The sequence below is a fragment of the Streptopelia decaocto genome, assembly GCF_964273445.1.
Source record: "Streptopelia decaocto genome assembly, chromosome: 9".
NCBI classification, from domain to species: domain Eukaryota; kingdom Metazoa; phylum Chordata; class Aves; order Columbiformes; family Columbidae; genus Streptopelia; species Streptopelia decaocto.
The window spans coordinates 20,050,778-20,077,974 of record NC_138664.1 but is presented as its reverse complement, the minus strand read 5'-3'; the positions used below and the strand labels follow the sequence as shown (position 1 = coordinate 20,077,974).

General features: G+C 41.7%; 1 protein-coding gene across 6 annotated transcripts in view; it reads left to right on the top strand.

Moving 5' to 3' along the window:
• NEO1 (neogenin 1) overlaps positions 1–27,197 on the top strand; it is a 159,476-nt gene that overhangs the window by 89,047 nt on the left and 43,232 nt on the right. For 5 of the 6 annotated variants that reach the window (XM_082061229.1, XM_082061228.1, XM_082061226.1 and 2 more), the window contains exons 6-7: positions 15,912–16,066; positions 16,823–16,943. In XM_082061229.1, the coding sequence (XP_081917355.1) occupies positions 15,912–16,066; positions 16,823–16,943 (276 nt within the window). The remainder of the gene's footprint in view (positions 1–15,911; positions 16,067–16,822; positions 16,944–27,197) is intronic. The other variant, XM_082061227.1, reaches the window with a different exon arrangement.

Genomic DNA, 27,197 nt, shown 5'->3' with positions numbered 1-27,197 from the left:
CCAGTTAATTGTCTGTAAATGGCAGAAATAGCTTTTTATGTTGAATATTTTTCTAGGCAGTCTGCTACTCTCGTTTATTTTCAAGTGCTGACTCAAAGATTTCTTCTGTGGTCTTTCTTTTTGGCTTTCTTAGGTCAGCTCTACCCTCAGTGTTAAACAGAAACCATTTGACAAGTGAGAGCGTGAATTGCTGTACTGGGGGTGATTCAAAGCACCCTTGTGCTCCAGACATACTATTCCACTGGCTCTGTGCTCTGGCTCCCATCAGGTGCCTTTAGTTCCTGTGAAGTATTTTGTTCTGTAAATACAGCTTAAGTACAAGTGGGGTTTTGTGTTCAACAGAAGTTACAATAAGTTACAATACTTGAAAGGCCCAAGGTAGGCCCAAGGGCCTACTGAAACCTTACTGTCCTTAGTAAGTTAATACGCACAGAACACACACTTACTAAACAATAAACGTATTTCTTCCACCAGCGGTAGGTGTGCAAATTGCAAAATCTTCCCAAAAGTCCTTTTTTATCAGTGAAGATCTGTAAGCACAAGGAACAGGTAAGTAGGACAATGGCGGTTTTGTGTTGCGGGGTGGAATTGAACTTAAGGGAGATACGGAAGTTTTCGCAGCCTTCAAAAATAGTCGCTTGTGCTCTGTAAGTTGTCAAGCTCAATAGGATTTTGGAGCTCCAACTTGAAATAAATTCTCTCAGTTTATTCTAATGGAATATGTTTTACGAAATGGATGGTGCACTTCACGTTTGCCAGGCTGCGCGCTGGCTCGAGAAGCTGAAGGCGGCTTTGTGCATCGTCACGAAACTAAGAGGCTAGAAGTGCAGTTTAAAATATGGCAGTCTTGTGTAATGAAAGTCTCTTTTGAGCTGAGTTTAGCAGCTCACGGCTTCCGAGAGTTGAGTCAATGCTGTTAAGCATACATTTTAGTCAGTTCAGATGTTTTACTATAAGCTCTGGGTGACACTTTGGGGAGAATTTTTAAAATATAATTTTGCCGTTCCTATCCCCTTTGGGCAAATAATTTTTCTTCAGCTTTTCCAGTCCATGTATAATTAATAACTTTGTTTACTGACAGCGTCACCAATATCATAGCTCTGATTTATAGCATTTCTCTTCTGCCTGTTTGCTTCCTCACTAGCACATCACAAAATGCCACATAGGCAGAATAAATCATATCTTAGGAAGGTGGTTCTAGTGAGAAAATAATAGGAAAAGAGCATGCGAGCACCGTCCTGTCACATTCTCTTTGAGGCAGAAAAATCATAAGGCCCAAATCATTGTGCTTTAAAGAACTGGTTGAAACTTTGTTTTGGACAGCTATCCAAGAATTCGCATGGAGTGGGGAGGGAAAATAACCACTGGAGGCTTTGCGGGATGAAAAATGAGGTTGTGTTATGCAAGATCAGGCTCCTGAGGTTTTGCGAACCGTAGCGTATCTATCCTTGGCACTGACTGTACATTTCCTTCCAGTCGTATACTTAATCTGAACGTTGCATGGTTATTGCTCTACTAATTTACTTAAATTATCATTAGTGTGATTAACCATTATAGGAGTGATTTGCAGAGTTGCTAATCTCCCTGCCACCTCTTTTGATTATAGCTGGTATAGGCATCAACTCGGAGGATTACAAGCACGAGAACTGAGGATTTAAACAATTAACCTCTTAACTTATGTAAAATTTAGCTGGATTGTAAGCAAGTGCAATAGGATACAAGGAGTAAAGCTTTTATGAAGCCTCTTCAGTGGTTTCCATTGGCCCTTTTCTCCGCATTACTGTCGGTAAAGCTTTGCGTCATCATATTAATGATACAATAACATTAAATCAGTACTTTGAGTAGTTGGGCAAAAAATTGCAACTTCACATCTTCAGCTGATTCTCTTGCAAAACTGAAACTTGGTCTCTTTCGTTTCACGTTGGGCTATAATTGTTGGTTATTGCTTTCTAAGTACAAGAGGAATTTTTTCAAAGTGCAGACAAATGTTATATATGAAGGGGAATAGTTTAATTTTTTTTGTTGTTTGGCTAGAATAGCTCAGATAGGTAAAATTTTGTTTGAAAGAGCGCTCTTCCCTTTTCGTTAAAACAGTGATCAATTATTGTACTAAAAATATTAAATAAGATATTCTTTAGAATTATATGCCACTGTTTTACTAGGGAAGTTCTAGTGCTTTATTTATGTTCAAGTGGTCACTATTTAATTTACTAAGTTGAAATGTGAGTAACTGAGACTCTTAGATCATCTCTTCCTAATCTATTAACAGCTTGTATAAGTATTTTGTGAATGCTCCACAATCTATTTGTGTTTGCTGGGAAGAATGATTTTCTAAAATATCACAAACTTGAAAATTTCTTTGATGGATTTGACATATGCTCCTTATCCGTAATATCTGCCTTGATTTATCTACCTTAAGGAACCCCAAACTTACTGGATTTAGTTAAGAAAAAAGCTTGAGTGAGGGACGTGCTTCGGTGAGACTGATTCTTGCAGCGTGCTGAGAAACTCATCCCCACATTCCATCTGTGATAATTCTAGAAAGCTGGGAGATTACTTAGGTGTGCCTTTGTGCAACTAATCATACAGTTTACAAACATTGCCTTAAGGTTACTTCAGGTACTTCAATTGTTAGGATCCAATGTTTAATTTATTTCTTAAATGGGAAATCAGAACACAGTATCTTGGTCCAGTGCAGTGTTGCAGTGGGGCGGTGTTTCTGCTCAGCCGCAGCAGCTGAAAGCGGTTTCAAACCCATCCTGCCTCTAACTCATCTTTATTTTTGTAAGACACTTGATGTTTGAGCACAGCGAAATGGTTTTTAAGGTTTGCATCCCGAGGTGGCAAAGGGTCTGTTCCCTTTAGGCACAGCTGGCGCTTCGGGTGAATTTTCTGTAGGAAGAGCTCTCCCTTTTAAAAACACAATTATTTTCCTAGCTTGTGTGGGAAAAGGCCGAAGCAATCTGTCCTTATTCCCCCACTATACCAGACACAATATTACAGGCCTTTATTGTATCCTTTTCAGTTGTTTCTTTTCAGACTGCAGTCTTAGCTTGTTTGCTTGTTCCTTATATGGCAACTATTATTGAATTGTAAGGGGATTTGTAATTTAGAAGGGACTTTGATGTGAAGATCGGCCTGCATTCATTGATCTGGAAATAGAAGCCATTGGATAACTCTTAATTGATGCGCAAATCAAGCTTACAGCATTTGTGTCGTTATAAACCGAAAAGCAAGCAAAATGGAAAAGAAGAAACTCTTCATCTTTTTTTGACATAAAAAGGCACTTTTTCCTGGTGAGCAATGAGTGTGGGGATGTGGCTGGTTCCTGCAGGAGCCCAGTGTTGGAGCTCACATGGCGCTTTGATCCAGATGAGAGCGGCGTAGTGGAGCAGTGGATCCAACCAGGCGTTTTTACTGTTCACAGACACTTTGGTATTTGAAATGATCTTAAAATCTGTGGCCTTTCTGGCCTTGGCCAGCTTCTCAGTCTCCAGCACACAAAGGCTCCACAGGCAAATACTCAAAAATACGACATTTCAGGGCTAGCCGTCTTTAATTTGTCACCTTCTTGTTATGGGAGGGACTTACGGAAATCTTAAAATACATGTTCTCCTGCTGTTTCTCCCTAGGAGCTTACTGCCTTGAGCAGTGCACAAACTTCACAGTACTCATTTATTGAGAAAATATTCAATATTTGATATTTTTTTCTTATTCAGGGGATAGTACCATGATTTATTTATTATGTTCCGTTCAAATCCATATTTATTTCTGGTTTGGCATTCAGCGCCATGGAACCTGAATCATTCATAAACACTAATGAATGCGTTTTTGCACTCCGCTGAAACGAAGCGCTATCACATCCCTTTTAAAAATTGACTGAGACGCAGAAGAATTAAGACGGACTGTATCCAGCTGTTTTAGCGCCCAGTTTGAGACACTTAAACATTGATTTTGCAGAACGTGCATCTCTTCACGTGTCCCGTTAGAGCCGTGTTCTGCGCTGCAGACGGTGAGCGGCTCTGCTGCTCCAGCACCCACCTGATCGCAAGTCACCTGTGAGAAACTGCATTTGCTTCTTAAGCTGTAGTTATTCTTTCTAGTCTCTGACTAAATCCTGCTCTGCAGATTTTGGGTCCCTCCAGCCGTCTGTTCTTCTCTCAGTTGATTCCTATTACTCTGCCTCTTCAGACAGTTTGTGCCTTTACCCCTTTTTCCTCGCCACCTTTTTTCTGTCTCCATCAGTCGCACTCCCTGAGATATTTTACAAATCTTTTTTCCTTCCCAACTCTGTCTGTGCCTGAATTTATCCCACCTGTTCCAGCTTTCTCACCCCGTCCTGCTGTTCGCAGTCCCCTCTCCCTTCTCCAGCCGTCTCCCTCCTGTTGTGCATCGCTGACATGAAGCATTTTAAAGTCCAATTTTTCCTTCGCTGATCAAACAGATCTGAACAATTGTAAAGTTTTGCTTCGAGTTTTTGAAAACTGCAGTTCAAAGAAGAAGATGCCTGTGGATGATTTGCCATATTCCTATTTTGGCAAGTTATAAACTTGTTATTAGCTAAACACGCGGGTATCATTCACTGTAGATGGAGACCTCAGCTTTACCTGTAACAATAGCTCAGAAAACAACCCAGCCTTTGGTTTGCCGTCTGCTGGAAAGGCTCATCTTAGTTGTCAGAATCACATAATTATTTAGCAGCTTTATGGCAACACTACAGTGTTTATATACGCATTAAGTGTGGTAGTCATCTTTAAAAAGTCGTTACACACTAATAAATGAGTAATAATAAACCACATGACACTGTGATTTACTGAGGACTACAACTTTTTGGTGGATGTGTTTGAACTTGTACATCATGCTGCGTGTTTGCGATGCTGGTAGTTGTTTCAAACACACCTTTCAGGAAACAAACCCACCACCCATATCCAGAATAAATATCTGTAAACGCCAGAAGGAAAGGTTTTTATTTTCCACAGTGATTGAAGCGATGCTGCAGATCCCTTCAGTGAATTGTCTCGGTATAAACAGAGGATCTGCGTTAGTGTTTTATTTTAGGCAGTGAGGTTGGGGGCTCTAAACAAAACCATCTTTTAAGCTCCTCTTACAGCTTTGCTTTTGAGAGGTGTCACGCTAGGAACCCAAATTGGGGGTTTCAGTCACAAGCAGCTTTGCACTGAAAATTGGAAACAAGGACCTGAGTCTCTGGGCCTCGGTCCTGCCCAGGGCTGTCTCTGCACCTTGTGTTCTCTGTGCTCTGGAATTCAATAAAAATTTCATTGCCTTTGGCGCTGCTGTAAGAAGTTTAAATTTTGATGAGCGTTCATGTTATTCAGATGTTTCCGCGGCATGTGGAGTAGATTCAGGGTCAGACAGACTTGATTTCTCTCAGAAGGGCTGGGGAAAGAGGGCTTAGTAAAACATAATGTAACATTTTTTACATTACTGATGCTTAGATTAAGATTTTTACTTCTACAAATCATCCTAGAAGTTGCTTAGAAGGCCTGCTTTGAATAATAATCAGTAATAGCCACTGATAAGAATTGTGAGTGAGCTCTTTTTTAGTTTATTGTGATTGTTAAGCTTTTACATATGGTCTGGATATCTCATTTTAATAGAGAAATCTATTTTGTCATCTGTTCTTTGTCATGACTTAATTGCTCTGTTCCCCCTGATAACAGCATGTTAATCCAGACTGTGCCTCCAGAAGTTTTCACAGAGGGTGTCCATACACAAAGGGTGGGCTCAGCCTTAACAAAAAGGAAATAAATCTTTAGGTTTTAACATTGAAAACGGTCATAGGAGGGTTTTACTACAAATGCTAGAGGGGAGATAAGTGCAGAAGGTATTGCGGCAAAACCTCTGTATCGTCACATAAAGAACAGAAATTCGCAAAGCTCTAAGAGGAAGAAGGAAAAATAAAAATCTGTTGGGCTGAAGCAGGTGCACAAAATGGGAAATGGGGTTTTTGTTGGAAGAAGGAACAGCAAACAGTCTGATGGTGCTAAGCAGGAGCAGTCAAGCGGGTGCCTGCCCGGGGTCTCTTGTTGTCCATCACGTCAGGCCGTGGTGGTACCGAGGGGTGAGGGTCTGTCCCCGAACCAAGGCCCATTGCACTAGCTTCTTGTTCACATTGTTCACCACCCTCGGCCTCCCCGTTGTGCTCTCCTCGTGTCCGTGGTGAAGCTGTCACCGTCCCGTGTCATTGCACACGCTGGGCTTGCTGACATCTGGCTAGTGCAGGTTTTGTACGCGCACATAATATTCATTCACTTACACTGGACGTTGTTAGTCTCCAAATAGTTTAAGCTTTCGTCTGTGCATTCACCTGTCGTATGCAAGATAGTTAAAATTTAGTATAGAACAAGCAATTACTTTCTAGTGGTTGTAATACTCTCAAGTCTTACGAAAGCAGCTTTTCATGGATCCTTGTACAAAGTTCAGTGTTCTATCCATGCAGCGACCAGCTGGGGAGGTGCTGGCATATCTTCTCCCCAGCTCAAACCCCCGCATCCCTTAGGATGTTGTGGCCGTACAAGCACACACCCTCATCCCAATGCATGTTGGAAATAAAACTACAAGAGGGCTGTGCTGTTACTGCACCTGCTTTTGGCATCTCCCTGTTGAGCTCTGGTTGTGGTTCACCCACCAGAACCATCCTTCCCCAGCACAGGGCTGTTTGCAGAGTATGACTATATAGGCGAAACCAGATAGAAATTACAGTCGGTAACAAATCCCAGGCTTTCACCATTGCCGAAAGTGTCACCCCGTAGGACAGGTGCAGTGTTTGAGGGTAGTTTGATCACCGTGGGCTTCCACCACGTTCATCTGCGCTGCCTTGCATGTGCGGTGCCAAGCCCTGCAGCTTTGCTGTGCTCCTCCAGGGCTTTTCTTTCCCGGTGGAAAGCAGCGCTTTGTGTTGCTCCTGTGACACCGTGCGGTGCACTGACCTCGAGTTCTCCCACCTGAGCTGTCCCAAAAGCTGTCTACACTGTCCTCTGAGGCCTGCCCCTGTTCGTCACCCATTTGTGTCGTGGAGGGTGATGGGGAACGAACACCAGCCAATGTGCAGAACTAGGGATAGGCTGTGTTGCATTTCAGTGCATCCTCATCAACTGAGACATCCCCCAAGTATTGGTCTGGTGAGGCGTTAGGGAGGAGCAGAGCGGCTGCTGAAGAACCCCAGCCAGAGTGCACCCCCAGCAGGGTGATGCTTGGCTGGGCTGCTGTTACATTGGGTATAGAATTCTCCCAGCCCCAGCCTCTCTTTTGCTTCCTCTGCTTAATAAATTGAACTTCTCAGCATCATGTTGCTGGTGTTCGAGCCCCCCCCCCGACCTGCTCAAGCTCTGCCCAAACTCCAGAAGTTCACACAGATCAGAGGAGATGCGATGCCTTATTTTCTTGTGGGGGGTGATACACTGGATATGTTTGAAATTTTTAACACGCAATCTCTTTAAATGGAGACTCCAGACTTAAATTTGAAGAGCACGGTGTTAGGGCTGGACAATTGATTGCCTCTCCAGAGGGGTGACATTGATCATCACCATCAGCATTTAGCCTTATAAAAAGGGATCTACATAATATCAAGGAAGCTTACTAAAACCTAAATGAAACGGCACAGCCAAAAAGGTTCAATACTTGGCAAGTGGAGCGGCATTTGTTTAGGGAACTGTGTGATGTTCACAGTGAATGTCTAACACTTGTCAGAAATTATCTTGGAAAGACAAAAACACCCCACCACCAAAACCCCAGCAGAAATCTAACTGCAAAGTAAAGCTAATTATTTTTCTCTTATTGGTATGCAAGTAAAATAGTACAAAGCTTTCAATCATTTGCTAATAACGTAAACCTCTTCTAATATTTTTTTCCAAGCCTGTCAGCAGAAAGCATAGGGTCATCAGATGATTGAATGTCAAGAGAAAGGGGTGAGAAGATGGCCTGAAGCAGTAAAGGCAATCTTGAGATCTGTGTTCTCTGCAAAGCTGGAAGGTTTTTTTTAAATAATATTTTGGTTTTTTAAATTAGAGCTTTTGGGGGGACTCACCTGAAACTGCGGAGCTAATAAGATGTATTTCAAAACAAATCCATAAAGTGAACAGTAAGAAATCATCAGGAGCAGATGGTATTCCCTCAACATTTCTCAACGTGTTTAGGTGTGAAGTGCGGAGCTCCCTGGTGTGGTGTGTAACCTAGCACTTAAGTCAGCTAATCAGACTGAAAAAACCCACACTGAAGATATTTGGTCAACGTGGCATCGAGTTTTTAGAAGTCTTTTGAGGGAAGTCTGGGAAACTGTGGCTGAGTTAATCTGACATCCCGACCAGTTAAATTGATGAAAGATTGAATAAAATGTAGTGGTGTTAGACATTTGGGAAATATTGTGTATTGAATCCATTTGTGTGTATTTTGTGGGGGAAAAGCCTTTTGAAGGATGTTGAGGGCTCTTCCCAGAACACTTGTAGCAGTCTCTCACTAAAGGCCTCGAACAATGGAGCTGTGAAGTCAGAGGGAATGTGCTCATGTAGATAAGATAAGAAATACATTGTTCAACAGGTATAGAAAATGAGAGTGGGGTTAAGCAGTTTGTTTTTCAAGTCTGTGCTGCTCAGCATCATTGGAGGATTTCTGGAAAAGGGGGTCCTAGGGTGACAAACTTTGCTGTTGCTCCTGAGCCGACTGGGGCTGTGAGGATGAATGTGGGCAGAGGAGCCTCAGAAACACCTCCTGGGGTAAGAAACAATTAAGCAATTAAGTGGCAGGTGAAGTTCCATGTACTATAAAGTGCTATATACAGGTAAACATAGTTCTAGAAAGGTATATACCTCCGAACTGCGGCATTTTGTACAGGCATCAAATATGGAAGTTGTAACACACAGGTCTTGGGAAAATGCAAGATCTTAAAAACCAAGTTAAAGGTTAGGAAAGGAATAGGCACCTAAGCAGAAAAATTGTAACAGCACTGCGTAAATGTGTGGTGGTCCTATATATCAAATGCCGTGAGCAGTTCTTGTTCCCTCCCCTCTTAAACGTAGCAAAGCCAAAGGAGGTGTAGAGTGTAACAAGGATGATCAAAGACACGTGGAACGTCGAAAACTCTTCTGTAAAATCCTGAGTGCCATGGGGAGCGTAAATACGGAATGAATGCTTGTTCCTCCTCAGTTGGAAGAACTGAGAGTCCGTGGTTGATGGGCTCCAAGACACGCAAAAACTGGTACATTTTCTCAGGGAGCGTCACATGGACCATCCTGCTGTGAGCAGTAGGGCTGCTAAAGGCTTCTCTGGGTCCAAACGCAGCGAGAACAAGTTTCTAAGGGCAAAATCTAATCAGGATAAGCAACCTTTGTTCCCTGGTTATCAGGGTACAGTTATGTGAAAACAGCGCAAAGCAGATGCTGCGTCTTCAGCAGGTGCCAGTTAGATAAGGTCGCTGCTCTGAACACTCCTTGCTGTTGCTGAATGGATCGGATGACAGTAATAGACGTTATTTTAGCTTATTTTTTGTATCGATAGGATTAAGGGAAGCACGTGTGATGCTGCAGTTTAATGCCAGCATGCAATTAGCGTATGGAATTGATCTGCAAATGCTAAGGCGCCCCACAAGTGCAAACATACATACCGCTATTAATAGGGATGCTCAGAGGGTTTGCTGAGCGTTTGTGCACCTGGGAAACTGCCCAGACGGCTGCACCGGTGGGTGTGTGTGCATCACCTCATGCTCTGCAGCCCCAATCCAAGCGCCCAGCTGACAGCTCACGGCTTTTAGTGAGAGTTTGTGCTGAATACCTGGAGTCCTGCATATCAGAAGCTCATAGCTTTTCTTTTTTTAGACTGGGACAAGAATCTATATGTTACTCCCATATAGTTTTTCCTGTGCAAGTATGATATATATATATATATATATTTATTTATTTATATATATATACACACACAATTTTTCTCTCTGTTGCAGTATTTATGTATTAAGCCGTCTCACCTATTTGAGGTGTCCCATTGCATGACTGCTTGGTCTTGCCTGTGCTCAAATCACTGAATCCAGGACTTCCATTTTTCTTTCGGAGCCACTTTTCTGAGTCATTGATCATTTTCGGTGCTTTCTTGTGTTTCCCCGCAATGCGGTGCCCAAACAACCCGCTCAGCAGCATTAGTGTGAGTCTCCTCCTGGTACAGTTGCTCCTTTCGCACCAGTATGATACTGGGAGTCTGGTTTAGTTCATGGGTGTATTTGTGATCTCAAATAAAGTATTTTCTTTTCCTCAGACCTTTTTCTGCAAAGTTTATTGCTATTGTTTCCTGTTCCATAAAGGTACAGTTATTTCTCCCTGAAAAAGAAATGCACGTTTATTGAATTATATCCTGACAAAGCTATTTTACCTTTGTAACTGATCAATATAATTTTACTTTATTATTGGTCTGTACTATTCATCCTCATCTGGTTTCTTGGTAGTTGTAGTATAATGATCATTGAATGTTGTATTTTTCTTCATTCCTGCATCTGCAATTTTATTTAGGGGCTGTATTTCAGACCTTAGCAATATCTGAATGAAAGCTTTTCACTGTAATGTGGAATAAGTGTATTCAAGTGCAATTTGGAAATCCCCGCCCTTCTCCCACCTCTCAAGTCGCATCTGCATGTCAGAGATAGAGTTTGTGAAGGAAGCTGTAAAACAAAGCCATCGATTGTTTACTTGTTAGAAACAGCCGTGCAGTCATTACCTCAGTAGGTAAGAAAAGTAATAGAATGTCGCTACCACAGAAACTTTCATCTGCAATTTCTGTTCAGAAACTGGAACTTGGAGGTTGTTCAATGAAAAATGCTGTGCATGTACTAGTTTACATTTTTATAACTTTTCTTGGTATACTGTTTTTTTTAATATTCATTTGACAGCTTTCTATTCTGTGGGTATTTCTCTGAAAAGATCCCTTTTTGTCAGCTTTTGTTTGCTATGCCGATTTTTCAGCTGCATATTAAGTACGTGTTAAGGACATGACAGCCCCGCTCAGAGCTTGGGAAGACTTTTGACTTTCCCGTGACATCATTTTGGGTTTTAAATATATATCTTTTTAATTTTTTTATGTTCTTTTCACAGTACTTATTCATATACCTTTGCCACTTTCAATTGTTAAAATCAAGTTTAACTTTATAAGGATTCTAAAAGGATTTGTAATGTACCCAAATGGGATATATCTTGTTCTCCCTGGAGGAGAAAAAATACCCCAGGGCTTATCCTTTTATACTGATATAGAAAGGTTTCTGTAGTTAAATACCCACTTTAAAGACTGTTGGTAATCCTGGTTATTAACTGAAATACAAGATTGGGGTTCTACCGAGAGCGTATACCAGAAATGTAGTTATAAAATGGAAGTCATTTGACCATGAGTGCCTAAGCCGTGATTAATCAGAGAGAGATGCAGAAAAATGATCCATTCTACTTAAATTTTATATCCGCTATTTGGAGGGTATGAGAACTTTTGGATTTAGAAATTGGTTTTGAATGGTAAGCATTGATTGATGGAGGAATATTTCAGCCGTGGGCAAGAGTATAGAAGGAAGAAGGTGAGATTTCCGCAAAGAGACAAGAACTGTGATGAAATCGTGTGACGCTGGAAAGCACGCTCCTGGTTCTGGGGATCGAGGGCATTTGCAGGTGGCTGAGGAAGCAGAAACGGCAACTTCGGTCTTGACCTTGGCAACTCCTGTGTGGAAATTGAGCCGTTGCGTTTCAGTCCTTTGCCTGCCTTAGGCTGTTGCAGAAGCGTGTTATACAGGGTGCTTATATCGCCACTTATATATAACAGTGGAGTCAGCTCTATAGAATTTGGTGAATCAATGGGAGCAAGAGAGAGATTGATCTGCACGGGATGAGGGGAAACAGTATAACATCGTAATAAACTTGATATGTACCTTTTACAGTCTGTGTGTGAGCTGCTTGTGGTCGGATGCTACTGCAGCAGCTGTATTTATTAATGCATTTTGAAAAGAGAATAAGTATTTTTGAAGTATGGTTTGCAATCTGTGTTTCTGTTGCGTGAAAACGAGTCTCTTCTTGGTGCTTCGTGTACAGCAGACGGTGTTTGGAGTATTTTAGGAAGTGAGATGATGGTGCAGCTGCCTGTCCCGTGAGGAGTATTAGGCATACAATGCTTAGTTCGGTTTTGGATACTTTTAAAAAAAAATATTGTAGACTTTCAGATTTGTTTTTCTTATTATTTTGGTGTAAACGGCCTGCGTGCTGGAGATCACTTCTCTGCAGGCTTTTCCTTGTTGCCCAGACGTGGTTTTCAGGAGTCGCTGCTTTGGCACCATTAGGGATTTGTACCTCCTCTGCGGAGGGACACGGAGGGGTTTGACTTTGGGGAAAGGTTCACATGGATAAAAGTGAGATCTTAGCTAGAACAGCAGCATTTGGGGTTGGTTATTGCCAGAGAAGCTTTGTTGTGCTCGTAACTAAGAAAGCTGAAAGTCCTGATTAGCTAATTTTTCCTTGTTTTGTGTAGTCACAGCTCGGCTGGAGGTTTTGGGTTTGAAGTCAGATTGTGAGACCAGAAACCTCTGGTCTTCTATCAGCAATGGTCAGGCTGAAAGGAAAGCTCTTCAGGAGAGGAAGACACTGTCATTAGTTTCTCTCATTTGAAGCTCTACAGATGGCTGAATTGAAAAGAGATTCTTTCGCCTGTGCCCCTGAAGGCCGCAGAATTTCTCTCATAATGAGAGTGAACAGGCCAGAGCCACTGACCACTGAAAAGACACTGAAGAAACAGGCGTTGTGTGAGGTTTGGGATAAATGATGCTGCTTTAATACTCTCCATGTAGCTATCCGAAGGTTTCTGAGCCTTGAGCGTTTAAAAAACCAAGCACAATGTGCATCTGAAGTTGTTGTTTGTGTGCTAACGTTAAGAGGGGTAGGAGCAGGATGAACTGCCAAGTTGTCTTTGAAGTTTAATTGTCTGTTTGGTGGCGGAACACATAATCTTCCTTTACAAATCTTATTTTATATGGTAATTGGCTCATTTTCTCTCTAGTTATCAATTTAACTTCTCTACCACAAACATCTGTACTTGCATTGCATTAATCTGTGTGAAGGTGAAACACTGACCAAGTGATAGAAGTGTCTTTTAAAAGCATTTTTTAATTCATTAACTGGCGAGTAAATCATAGTACAGTGAGCACTTCTCACATTGTTATCTAGTTGCGAGCAGCTTGGCATTTGCTCTGAAAGCCAAAAAAGCAAAGTCACTTTGAAATAATAATAATGTGTTTCAAATTCTTAATCTCCTAAATTAAAAATATTTGAGAGCAGGTAATGGGATATCTAGTTCAGCTTTCATTGTTGTGGAAAAGAAACACTGCATCTCACAATTCAGTATAAATGCCGGTTTGGAGACGATGCCCCGGGTTAAAGCAATGTCACTCACTAAAGATGTTTGGGTGCTTTCCACGTGTCTTCATTACCAGTGAAACACTGGTGGAGAAAACAGAAATAATCCCAGAACTTGCCTTTGCACTAATTCTGTTTCAGATGTGATGGTCCATCGTTCCCTTAGGGTGCTCCTCCCTGTGATTTAATTAAACATAAATTGGGTTCTAGTATGTTTCTGATCAAATAATGACTTGGGCAAAGGCAGTTGTGAACCAGAGCAGCTATTGTTCATGTGCCACTCATGATTTCATTGACCTTCTCTTCCGTACCCTTTTCTCATCCCCGAGTTTCACAGCGTAGCTGCTCAGTACGGCAGTTTCCATGTGTTCCGAGATCAGAAGGTCCTTATTTTTGCTTTTGAACGCTATTGGCTTGTGTTGATTAGGATTCCTGTAATAAGTTTAATATATGGCTAAGCAATGAAATGTTAGCCTGTATGTTATGACAATAGGAGCACTGTAAACTCGCAGAAAAACTCACATTTTCATGTTTCCAGTTTTTCTGTTCCCCTTTTTCAAGTGTGTAAGCACTTGTAGAATCGATACGTGTGTGTGTCTGTGTACACATGGAGAAAGATTGAAAGGAAATGAGACCATAAACTATTGATCAAGCAGACTGGAACAAAACTCCTCATTAGTTAGAAATGGCTAAGGAAGGGAGAACAGTATCTGCCGCATTGGTCTGGGACATCTGGAAAAGGGCAAATCCAGTAGTAGAATGGATTGGGCAAGACATTTGCTGCAGTGCTGACACTGTGTTTGTGCCGTTTCTCAAGTCACCAGTGAGATGCCTCTGAAATTGCGCGCAATTAATTGAAACTGCGACTACAAAGCTGAATTCAAAGTAGGGCAAACACAGCGGGTCTGTCTGTAGGGGGGGTGTGGTCAACTTAGACCAGGACTAAGCAAACGGGACTAGTTGGGCCTGCCCAAATAAAGCTGGGATGCGGGAAGGGAGTGGAATAGTGCAGCTCACAATCAATACAAATGCCAGGGAGGAATAACAGTTTATCACAAAAGGCACTGTTTTCATACAGAATAAATAATCGCAATTTGGCCACAAGTAAATTCAGAAGGCAGTTGTCAAATGTCGGAGTTATATATGGTTATAACAGATAGTACAAAAATACCTGAATCCTTTTAAGGTGTAGTTTATGGAATTTTTGGTAAATTTCTGGAACTGATTATACGCAATGTATGTCTGAACTCAAAGGCAACTAGACTCAGCCCCATCTAGATTTTTCCTCCTATGTGAGAGAGTTCAAGCAGTTAATGTATATATGTACATCCTTATATAGTTTCTGATATAGTTTTACATGTTTATCTGAGAGTTAAGCCATTTTCTTACTGTAGAAATAAATATTTCCATATGTGTATGTTCTCTAATTTATAATCCAAAATGTGAGGAGGTTTGGGAGCTGCTTGTTTCCACCTCTCTGGTTTTAAAAATATTAAATCCACCTACAAGCCTTTACAACAGGAAGACGTAAAATATGATCTAGTATTTCCTAGCATGAAATAAATCCCATTGATAGGCAAAGCGTATAAAATATTTGCCTAAACTCTGTAACCTTGCCTTTGTTTGATAAATATTAAAGGACAAAAGGCCGCGTTTGACTTTCCTGGAACTTGAATGATCAGACCCGCCAACATTAGTAAGCAAATTGCCCTTATGCCAGTGAGCGGAGTAAAAACAAATAAATAGGTGAATGTTCTTCATAATGGATGATATTAAAATTGTAGGTGCCTGCAAACAGCTTTTGTTTGTGCTGGGAGCAGCGGAGAGTCCTGGGTGGTGTTCAGTGGCACTTGTGTTCACAGGAGGTTTTTAACATGTCTGTGCATTGGACCCTTTGCGGCTTATATTACCAAAAAATCCTCTATCTCTCAGTTTTTATGGGTTTTAAATGTCTTTAATTAGTCTTACTCTGAGTACGTTTTAAAAGGCAGCCAAGTACCAGCGAAAACAACTTTGGGACGTGTCTTAAATGACGAAATTCTTTGGGTGAATACAGCACTATCTATTTGAAGAGCTGGAAACACAAGGCAGTAGTGCCCTAGGAAAGTTTCATCTCTGTTTTCTGTGCATTCATTTTTTAAATTAGTTTTGAAATATAACTTTAGTTTTTGGTTACCTACTGACTTGAGTACAAAGAGCACCCTGAAAAGTTTCTAGTGTATCAACTGGAGGATTTTCTCTGAATAAATAAATAGTTGCTGCCCTCCTATAACTACGTGTGTTGTGTGTTTTACGGAGATCCAGCTGGAGTCACCGTCCATCCAAGTGGAGATTCCTGAACAAGTCGAACTTTACACCGAGCTTGTATGAGCTTCTATCAAACCCTGACCTGAAAACTTCTCCCAGCGTTGCTACTGTTTGTGCAGAAATCCCTGAAGCCATCGTTGTATGTTATCTTAGAATAGAGGCACAAATGATGGGTTTTTGTGGATGCTGACACCATCTTTTCTCTTTCTTCTGCTCTATTTGAAGTTCCTCCCGAATTTCTGAAGCGACCTGCAAATATTTATGCTCATGAATCCATGGATATCGTGTTTGAGTGTGAGGTGACTGGAAAACCGACCCCGACTGTGAAATGGGTCAAGAATGGAGACATGGTGATCCCCAGTGACTATTTCAAAATCGTTGTGAGTATATATTGTCCGTTTGGCTGATTTTTAAGCTGTTGATTTATCTGTTAGTCCTCTAACCCACAGGCAGGTTCTTTGGTAGGACCGGCTGCCTAATTTTGTACTATGGATGTTTGCAGCCTGGGTGGGAAATGGTTTCTTGAGACCCTTAATGCTCCATAATTCAGTTGGTTTACTGAGATGCTGAGGCGTGTTGCTCATATCGTGTGGGTTGATTTCTTTATAGCTTAGATTACCTATGAGACAGACGCACACACAAATCGCACTTTGTTGGATGAACCTGTTATAGTGCGAGCTCGCCATGAACACCATTTCAAACAGGAGTTTAAACATAAATGTAACTGAGTTGTGCATCATCATGAGTTTTGGCATATCGGTACTTCTAGAGGGAAATTTTAGAGGTAGTGAAAGTCATTATTGAGACATGGTTGAGAACTTAATGGTCGTATAATTGGGTATACCTGAGGTTGTAGGATATGTTCAGGTTATATTCAGTCCTTAAAATAACATAAAAATGGCTGTGGAAATGTTATGATAGGTGATGCTAGAAAATGATAGCCATTAGGAGGAGCTGCTGCTGCTTTTCAATACCGAATAATATGAGGATTCAGTGCAAGAGAGATGAAATCTCCAAATATACTTTCCACATTACCGCTCACAAGTTTCTCCTGTTGTAACAATATACCATAATAGCACCATTGTTTTTCAATCACAACCTGGTTTTAAGTGTTGTAATTTTCCTTTTCTCCTCAGAAAGAACATAATCTGCAAGTGCTGGGGCTGGTGAAATCAGATGAAGGATTCTATCAGTGCATTGCAGAAAACGATGTTGGAAATGCCCAGGCTGGAGCCCAGCTGATAATACTCGACCTCGGTAAGATAAACCGTGACGATACAGCCAAAGATAGGGAGGAACAGTTCCAAGGGACCATTTCCAGATGATATGTCACATCTATAACTCAGCTAGAGCAGGATATATTTTGAAATCATATGAGGTTCAGTGTTGTCTTCTGCACACTTAAAGTTACTTAGGAGGAACTAAGGAGTTCTGTGGGATTAGCCATGTATTTTGGAAAAAATAGAGAAAATATTTAGTGCAATAATAAACTGTAGCCAGAAATCTGAACTGTTGTTGCATGCTGAGATTTAAAAAAACCACACAGGATAGCGGAAATGAAAACAGTCACTGAAATTACAAAAATAAGCAATTATGGAGCGCACCACAAATGAAATATTTGCACTGTAGTCATTCTGGTGTCAGGAGGGTTTTTTCTGCTATTAGTTTAAAAAGTAGTAAGCTTCTTAAAAACAATTCCTAAGAGCGTAAGGAAGAAAACCAATAGTAGGGGGGGATAAGAGGAGAGACAAGGCAGACAAGGAAATACTAATTCTGTACTTTTGGAGGCTTTTGTGTTGCCTGTCTTTTTTGGGATATTGGGTCAAAATTGTAGTTTATTTTTATTTGGATGGAAGGGATTTAGGAGAAACAGTCTTTGTATGGTCAGAGGCACGATGTAACTTCACACTTGGAATTTCAGCTGATGTAAATCTGCTACACCTGCTTGTGGCGTTCAGCGTACAGAGAGTAAGCTGTTAGGAGCGTACCACAGAAAGAGGGATTTTCCATGTATTTTCTGGTTGTTTTGTAGAGTAGTTGTGCACTTAGAACTTCTTCTGGGTTCTGTTTCGGCTCTGGGTGCGCTCCCTTGCTTGCTGGGTGATTCCGCAATGATTTGGGGAACGGCAGGTGCCCTGTGCGGGGTTCAGCGGCTTTAATAGTGCGGAGCTGTGGGATTTCAGCCTCCCAGTAGCGCTCGGCAGCTGGATCCCGCAATGAGCTACTGTCATCAGCTCGCCAGAAGAAATTATTAAAAGTAATTTTATTTCTGCTCTATGCATGAATCACCGGAGTAATTTCCAAATCTTTCAAGTGGAAGCGTTATTCCGTATTTTCCACATTTGAAAAATACTGAATAATTAATAGACTTGGGTTTTGAAGCCCTGCCCAGGTTTGTGCTTTCTCCCGGTTCCCAGTCGTGGTTTCTGAATGACTGTTACTGTTATTATTTTAGTTGCTGTGGTCTCACTCTTCTTCCTTTCCCTGCCCTGTTGTTTGCCCAGTGGTTTCTCCTTCCACCCGAGGACTGTGCCCTCCAACACTGTCCTTTTTCTTTTGCATGCTGCCAGAGGATGGTGGAGCCTCCCTGGGCTGTAAAGATGCATCCCGAAGTCATACCATTCTGTTGCGTGGCCCCTGTGTAACGCTGGCGTATTGTAGTTGTAGCGATAAGCTCACGGTACATCACCGACCTGCATCGTGTTTTGCTTTTGGTGTTGAGTAGCGGCATAACAAGTAGTGCAATTAGGCGTGAATGTGCTGTGGCTTGGTTGTGATAGATGAACATTGGTATAATATACAACATAGAAGAAAATGCAGATGTTCAATAACTTCTTTTAATTCATATATTCCTATATATGAATGGCAAAGAAGGAAACAATATTCAGGGAAAGAGGATGAAGGTTTCATAAATATTACTTCTTTCATGACAGATGTCTTGATATGAAAATTAAAAACACTAATTTGAGCAAAACGTATTCTGAACAGTCATTAATACAGAAAGCTTTAAAAAAAAATCATACCAGATGAGAAGAAATAACCTACTTTGCCAATTTGAAAAGTAGTTTCAGTAAAAAATGTGAAGTGTTGGTCAAGGTTGTTCCCGTTTAGCAGCGTGTCCCTTCCCTTGCTGTTCTCCGTCTTCTCCTTCCAAAATGGAATTGGCAAACTTGTGGCTATTTCCCATTAGCCCTTTTGCTTATCATCTTTAATAAATTTATATTAGAAATTAGAAGCCTGATGGAGTTTCTCAGACGGGGCGCACATATTTTTTTTATTTTAAATACAATAGGCATAAGGTATCTGATGTGATTATCGGCTACAACAAAACCTACTTTGCAGGTAGCAATATTTTGGTGATTCGGAATGTACGTGAGTGTATGTTGTGCAGAACCACACAGACCAGTTCAAATGCAGACTCTGCTAGGCTGGAATAAGCTTAATATAACTGTTGTGAGAAGAGATTTTAGGACAACTATTTGTAATGGAGCAGGTTGAAAGGCCAGGAGGAGGAGGAGGATCCAGGTGAATGATCTGAGTAAATACTCTTCCACCAGTATTTCCTGTACTTGAGCTCAGGTGCAGAATTCCCAGCGCCCTTGGAAAGCATCCCAGCTACTTTCCAAATCCTTGGAAACTGGAAGTGGTGTCTCTGTTTCTCAGGTACTGGCCACGTGCCTTTGGGAATTGCACTGGAGCCTTTCTTTAACTTAAAATTAGATCCTCATGGGTCAGCCTCTGACCATCTTCATTATGGATCAGATATAATCATATGCTCAATTGTAACAAAGCTATTTCTTGTCATCGTTTTTACAGCCTTGTTTTGTGTAGTCTGTGAAACTTCAGTAATGGATACATTGGGGCTTTCCTCGTGGAGGTTAAATGTTGGTGACAAGACTGAAAAATTGAGCCCGGACCCATAACCTGACCTCTCCCAGTGTATCTGGCGTTGCTCACAATGGCCATTTGGGGACTGAAAACGGAACAGGTGGTAATGAGGAAAAGGAGGTGCCTTGGAGAGGAAGGCAGATGGTTCCCTGTCACCCCCGTGCGATAGGCGTTTGACAAGTGCGCAGGCACCAAAAAAATGAAAGGAGTGATTGTTGAATGCTGTATAAAGAAAAGTCGTAGACTGTAAACAAATATGTCATGTTATTTAGAGAACAATTTCAAAACATTATTTGAGATGCACAGTATCACCATCAAAACTCCAAAGTAAGTGTAGTATACTGCGTGATTTCTGTACTTTTATACTATTTGCCATTCTGTGCTGTATTTGGGAGCTGTATGGGAGTGAGATCTTGCAGTGAATGAATTGAACATGATGCTGGTATCCAGTGGTATCAAGATTTTTTTGTGGTGGAACTATCAATTTCTTTAAACTGAAATTTATCATTAAACATAGTTCATAGCTGAGAAGGACTATCCTACATGTGAATTAATGTTACCAGCATGAGAAAGAAGATTTTCTTGGCCCAGGTTATCCGTGTCTGATGGGATGACTGGTGGAGGTGCGTGTTGTACCTGCTATCCGGGAATTAAAATGAACTGGTCAGAGATCTAAAGGTCACGCCAGCCTTGGCAGCAGCTCTCCTGAGCTGCTTTAATTCAAGCTTTGAGAGAACCGAGCAAAGCAAATAGCAGAATTACAGCCTTGGGCTTCAGGACAGGAGATCTGGATTTGTTCAGGGGTCTTTCTGGCAGGTTGCTGTGGGAGGTTGTGATGATGGTGACCCGTTTGATCCTTACAGAAAGTCTCAAAGCACAGGGGTGGGCTGTTCCAGAGGGCAGGACTTTGAACATGTGTGTCAAGGAGACCAGCAGGGATAAAGCAGAACTGCTAACTGAGCTCAGTCACAAAAAGAAAGTGCATAGAAGTTGGAAGCAAAGGCAGAAAAGTAAGGGATATTGCCTGGGTGTGTGGGGATGGAACTGGGAAAGACAAAGCTCAGCTGGAGCCGGAGCCATTTCAGAGAAGGTTATGGAGCCATGTTACACCAGAGAAATGGTGATGACCGGGAAAATCCAGCAAGATTTATCGTGGGCAAATTGTGCCCAACTATCCCAGTAGCTTTCTGAGTTTAAATGATTTGCCTTGTGGTGGACAGAAGTGAATATAGTTTCCTTTGCCATCACCAAGGCCTTTGGTGCTGTCTCCAGTAGTGTCCCTGCAGCTAAACTGGGGAAACTCGGACTGGCCGGGCGGATGGTGGGACGTGTGGGGAGCTGGGTGTCCCAGCAGATGCTGGATACTGGGACAGAGAGGGGTTCGGCCAGTGACCTGGCTGACGGGACACCAGGTTTGCAGGTTAGACCATGAGATGTGCTGTGACTTCGAGAGCAATGAGTTGGATTATTCCTGAAGGACGGCAGCCTCACGACATCTTACTGCTCAACCAGCTGCGGGAGGGCCCAGAGCGGAGGGAGGTAACGGGAAGATTTCTGAAAATTTCTGATCAGATAAGAGCAAATAGTTTGGGATGGCAGTTGCAGTTGGAACAGGTTGCCCAGGGAGGTTGGGAAGTGTCTGTTGTTGGAGATGCTCAAGGCAAGGCCCTGAGCAACCTGGTCACAGGTGGCTCTGCTCTGATGGAGGATCGCACAGAGGGACTCTTGAGATCCCTCCTAAGTCGTAGTATTTTACAATTCAGAAAACTTGCTGGTCTGAGAGGTGTGAATGGGCCCCATTTCTCTCTTTATGTGGAGTCTTAATGGAATAGTCAAATGATGACGGTTTTGTGGTGCTCATTTCCACGCTGATCTCCTTATGAGAAACACAAATGTCTGGTATCGGTGGCACAGTTTGACATTACAAACCAAACTTGATTACAGTGTAACATCGCTTCGCTTGCCCTGTGTGATACTGATTCCTCGCTGAATTGCTTTATGTGAATCCCGATTCTGAGAGAGTTTTAAAGACATCGTTTATTGACCTAGATTGGCGCTTTCTTTATGTAATTTAGTTCTGTCCAGGACCGTTGCTGCTTGACTAATTTCATTTTATGTTGGTACTTCTCCGCTAGAGTTTGGCCACGAGCGATCTCGAGTCTCTGATAGCACTGAAATGAGGTGGACAGGCCAGGGTAGGGTGGAGAACATCACAAGTCTGATCAACATAGTCTGGAGTTGGCACATCCCAGCTAAGATTGTGCTGAAAACCTGGCATTTCTATAGCATGAGTGGTGTTTGATTGCTTGAGGTTAGTTCAGACACGGACTCGGAGATTTTGGTGGGTCAGATTCCATTCTTAGAAGCTATTTCAGCCAATCCAGCTATAACTGGATTTTCAACTTGTTGGTAGCCAAACCTTGGACCCTTTTTTCCTTAACTGGTAGAGTGTCGAACCCTGGCTCTTTCTTCACTTTAACAACACAATTTGAAATTCTAAATGCACCCTTTGATGCGCTTCCAGCCCTCCTGACTTTGCCTTCATTTAAACCTTATGAGCATATTCTCTGCTCCATCATCCAGCTCTTAAAAAAATACATTGAACCGTATGGAACTCGCTACACCGTCCTGCGCACCCCAGCTCTGTATCACTTTTCCTTCTCATACCGCAGCAATGAGAACTATTCTGAGCGTGATTTTTCCAGCCAATTACGAATCCAATTTTTGTGGTGGCCTCGTCTGGAATGTATTTGCCTGCTTTTGACAATGTCACGCAAGGCAATGTTAAAAGCCATACTTAAATCAAGATATATGAAATGCTCTGCCTTTTCCATATCTGTAAGTTCCATTATTCTGATGTAGGAGGCAAATATGATTTCTTTTGGAGGAATTTTGGCTTCTGCTGAAAGAAATCCAACAGTTGGCACTGACAGGTTTGTGCTCTGCTTCGAAAAACTGGGTTGCACTTTTGGGTATTTTCCATATGTAAAAATTAACATAAATTTAACTTCTCCCCTCGTCTGGTTCAAGCCCAGAGGCAGAAATCTCACGTGTTACTTCAGAACCTATTTTGGATGATTTCACAGATATCAAATGTAACTTCTCAGGCGCTCTCACATTTATAGAGGTAATTTTTTAGAGTATTTTGTATGCAGTCACATACTGTGAATCAAAAACATTTGGTGGTGTTGTCAGGGTAAGACAGTAAATATTTTCTCAGCCCTGGAATGCTATGAAGCTTGTGGAGACTATAGGTATACTTGAAAAATACACAGGGTATTGCGGGTGAAACGGCCGAGTAAGGCGAAAAAAAGTCTGTGCAATAAAAGAGGAGGGTTATTTGGGGTATTCTTCATGTTCTTTCTGTCTTGCCCAATCTTAGATGTTCTAATGGAAGGGTTGATTTGGGAGATCCCGTCTGGGTGGGGAGAAGATCCCAAAGGAGCAGGATGGAGAATCCAGTCCCATGAGGCTCTTCAGAGCCAGAGCCAGCGGGGGAATTTCCTCTCCCCTCGAGAACCCTTCCCCCTTTTGTCTCTCATATATCGACATAAATCCATGGGTTTTTTTTTCCTCAGCGGGCTTTTAAATGTACGCAACCAGCTGCCATATTGAAACATGATATTCATACAGCGTTTATCACAGTTTATGTCAAAAATCGTGTCTCACATTTAGAAAATAATACAGAGGGTAACGGCACTGTGATATTTGAGCCAAATATCTTCTACACAGTATATGCCATTTAAAATATTTTGGCTCTTGGGGCAGTTATTGTATTATGAAATCCAAGTAATTTCCTCAACACCACGGTACATGCACATCACCTCTTTTGTGCACACATATATTTGCATATGTAAAATATTCACATGTAGAAATACTCATTTTTAAATGAAAGTTCTAGGATGCTGTAGGCAGCTACAGTTCTGTGAAAAACTCTAACAGCGGCAAATGTAACAAATACCATCTCAATACTGGTGGCACAGTGAGGTTTTTAAAAGATAATGACGGTGCTTGTGTTGTAAGCGGGCGAAAGCTTTTCAAACCCGTCTGACAATATCCAAATATCCGCGGGAATGAGGGATGAACAGCTTGGGAGGCTCCGTTGGAAAGTTGTGTTTCAGGAACACAAACAGCATCTGAAATCAAACTGACTCCAAACAGTGTTTTGTAAAACCGGAGCCAAACTCTGAGGATGTTTTGTTACTGGCTGTGTACACTCCATTGCTAATTTTCGGTAAACATAACCGTATGTTCTCCTCTTTAATGCTGAAAGACATTTTTCATTTTAATTTTGATTTTAATTTACCTTGCTTAGTTAGTCTTCCTCAGTTTCCTGTTTCTCATCTTCAAAATGACCAGAAAGCTGATTTAAATCAGTTAATTTCTTGACTCAATCCCTGTTTAAAAAACAGCCTTTATTTATTCCCTCTTATGGCCCCTGCTTATATAAAGTCTTGTTGAGAAGTCCAGCTGATTAAACTACACCAAATCATAAACTTCTTGAATTTTAACTTCATGAAACCGGGCCCCAACCAGCTCTCATATTCTGTATTCAATAGACTATTCACATATAAACTTGGCATGCACTTGAAATAAATTGCTCTAATTTAGATTAAATTAGTAATAGATTAATGTTTGCCGGCGCGCGGTGAATCGCAGGCAGGCATAACAAAATTGATGGGATATTTTGATGGCACTTATTGCTTTTCATTTCTCGTTTTCTGGCTGTATTCACAGTTGAGTTGGCAAAGCAAAGCGCAGCCCGGTGAAGGTGCTGGTGTCGCATGGGGCTGCAATTTCAGTATGCTCAGCACAAATTCGGGTTATGGGGCTTGCAGCTCGTGCACTTACACGTGGAAACACTTGGACTGCGGCTCCTGTTTCATTTTGGTTTTCCTGAGTGAAGCGAATGGCTAAAAGGTACTTGTGTTTGAAGAAATAGATGTATTGTAAAGAGCAGTAATAGGTAAGGAACGTTTGGTGGAGGCAGAGAAGGAACCTGGAGGAGCAAAAAGCTTCCATGTGTTTTGAGAATCATTCAGCACGTATTAGTACATGTTTTCTACCCTGTGCTGGTATTTATTCTGTGTGAATAAATACCAATGAACCAGGTTGTGTCTACACCGTGAAAGAGGCTCAGAGACTTTGAGTTCCTGTTTTAAATCATCTCTTCTGGGTCATCCCGAATTCCCCGCAGAGCTGCTCGCTTCAGTAACAGTCTCTTTGCCACCAGAAGGGCTAAGAAAAGCAGATACGTTTACTGGAATATCACTTACCGAGTCCACCAGTTTCACGTTCTGATTATCCTCTTGTATTTTATATAATAGCTGTTTCTGGCAGCTTGGTATTGAGCAAACGTGAGTGTATTCAGTGTGACCAGCTCCTAGGAACATCGGCTGTGTGGGATGCATTCATTGAATCACCGTGGGTGTTTATTTTTAGAGGTTTTTGGTTGTTTCTTGTTTAGATGAATGGTATAATGGCAGGATTAGCTTCATTTTGATATCTGTCATGACTACCAAAGGCCTTTATTATTCATAAACAAAGTTGTGCAGATTGACAGGAGTAGCCTTCATTTGTAATTGATCCCAGCCCCTGTTGTAAAGGAAAAGATCAGATTTTGTCAGTCTCGCACCAGAGGGGGGAACAAACGTGTGGATATGGTCTTAACTGATTGCTTATATTTCAGAGTTGCTAAATTATACAGTAATATCAGAGACAGCTGAATGCCATGTGGAGAAAAAGGAGGATGACTGGTTTACAGTTTGGTTGCAAATGTAATGGCATTCATCTCATTGAATATCTGAATCTAGAAGACTCTCTTCTGATTTTCCAGCAGTCTTGACAAGGTAATAGGCTTATGGGTTTTATAGCATAAGGAAATCAAATAAATGGAAGAAATAAGTGACTCTAACACTCATTTCTGATGACATGCATTCAATTGTGTCTCAGCAGTGAACACCTCACCTTGGGACTCGGGTCTGTGGCCTTTCTCTGTCTCTTCTTCAGCACCGTTTGCCATGGAACTGCTTGTTCATCTCGTTAGGCAGGAGTTTTTAACGGCGGTAAATGACCAGAGTACCCACATTTAAAATGTCCGTTTGGGGAGTAACCTTGTGCTGTGGTGTGCAAAGCAAATTCCCAAGCCTCTGTGCTAGTGAAAGAAGATCTGTTTTAAAACTGCTGATGGGCTTTACTATTTCTGTTAAAATCAGAAATATGAAGAAGCAGAAGAATGTTACCTTGCTCTTTAAAAATATAAAGCAAAAAAATCTTAATTAAGAGTTCATAGGATTGGCTGTTGTGTCCTTTGTGTGAATTCCCAACCATCCTGACACCTCATCTGGTTTCTATAAAAACAGTGAATCTGAGGTACTTGTGAGTGGTAAATATGGTCTTTAATGGAGAAATCCGGTTGAAATGATTGTAAAAAATGCCAGTACCACGTCCGGTAGTATTGCTGCATACCTGGTTATAGCCTAAAAGAGGAAAGGTGGGGTTTGCTTGGGACCCTCTCTCCCTTAAAAAAATAGTTGTGTGTATCAACCTGACCGAAAGACAAGTAGAGTGCACTAGATACGTATAAGAAATAAGTAGTTATAAATAAGTCAGTGTTTGAGAAAGAGATTAGCAGAAGTGAGTACAGTTTGGATACACAAACAGCTTCTTCAGGCTCGGCCGTTGGAACTTGAGCTTGTCAGAGTCATCGGAAGTATCAACAGACCCCGAACGGAGGGAGGTTATTTTTCATTTCCAAGTTATTTCTCAGAGAAAGCTGATATTTGGAGAAATCCTGGGTGCTGCAGCCACCCATAAACCACAGGTACCTTACATTGTATCCAGTGGAAACTTTGAGGAGCTTTACAGTCATTTAAATAAAGTATTTCCACTTACAATCAAGGCTATCAAAGTTATATGCAAGAAGCAGCACTGCAGGAATTGCACCTGGTGGATTAGCTCAAGGTAATTTATTTCAGTTTAGACTGTTACTGAGAAATAAGAGGAAAAAGAGCAATTACCCTGTGGTGTTTCTTTGAAAATACGTCGTTAAATCATCAAGGAGCAGGATTTGATCCCGGTACCGGCGCGTTGGTTCTGCTCTGCCATCCACACACTGACTTAGTCCTGAACCCGCCTGGTTGAACTGGTTCTTGTGAGTTATTTGTAGCATTGACAGAACTGGCAGCCCCTGTTACCTGGGGCGTGCGGAGACCCACCAGCGCTGCCAGAAACGCCCAAGGTGAGACGGGAACCGAGCGATTCGCTCAGGGTGATCAAAGAAATTATTGGCAGAATTCCCAGGGAAACGTGGAGCGGAAGGAACAATCTTGAACTCTTCAGGTGTGGAAATAGCTGCTGTAAAAACCAGCGCCTCCCAAAATAAACGGGGTTTTTAGCGGGAGCCGTTCCAGAAAGAGCTTTGCACAAACGTTACGCATCAGCTTTTGGAATAAAATCATCGCGCTCCTGTTATTGTTGAAGTCGAGTTACCACATATTGTTGCAGGCTCTACTGTTCTCAAGAGGCTTTTTTTAGTTGGCGTAAGAGTTTGCTTGAAGAATATTTACATTAAGAGGATACAAGGGGTTTTGGTACATTTATATGCATTTTTACTGCCTCGTT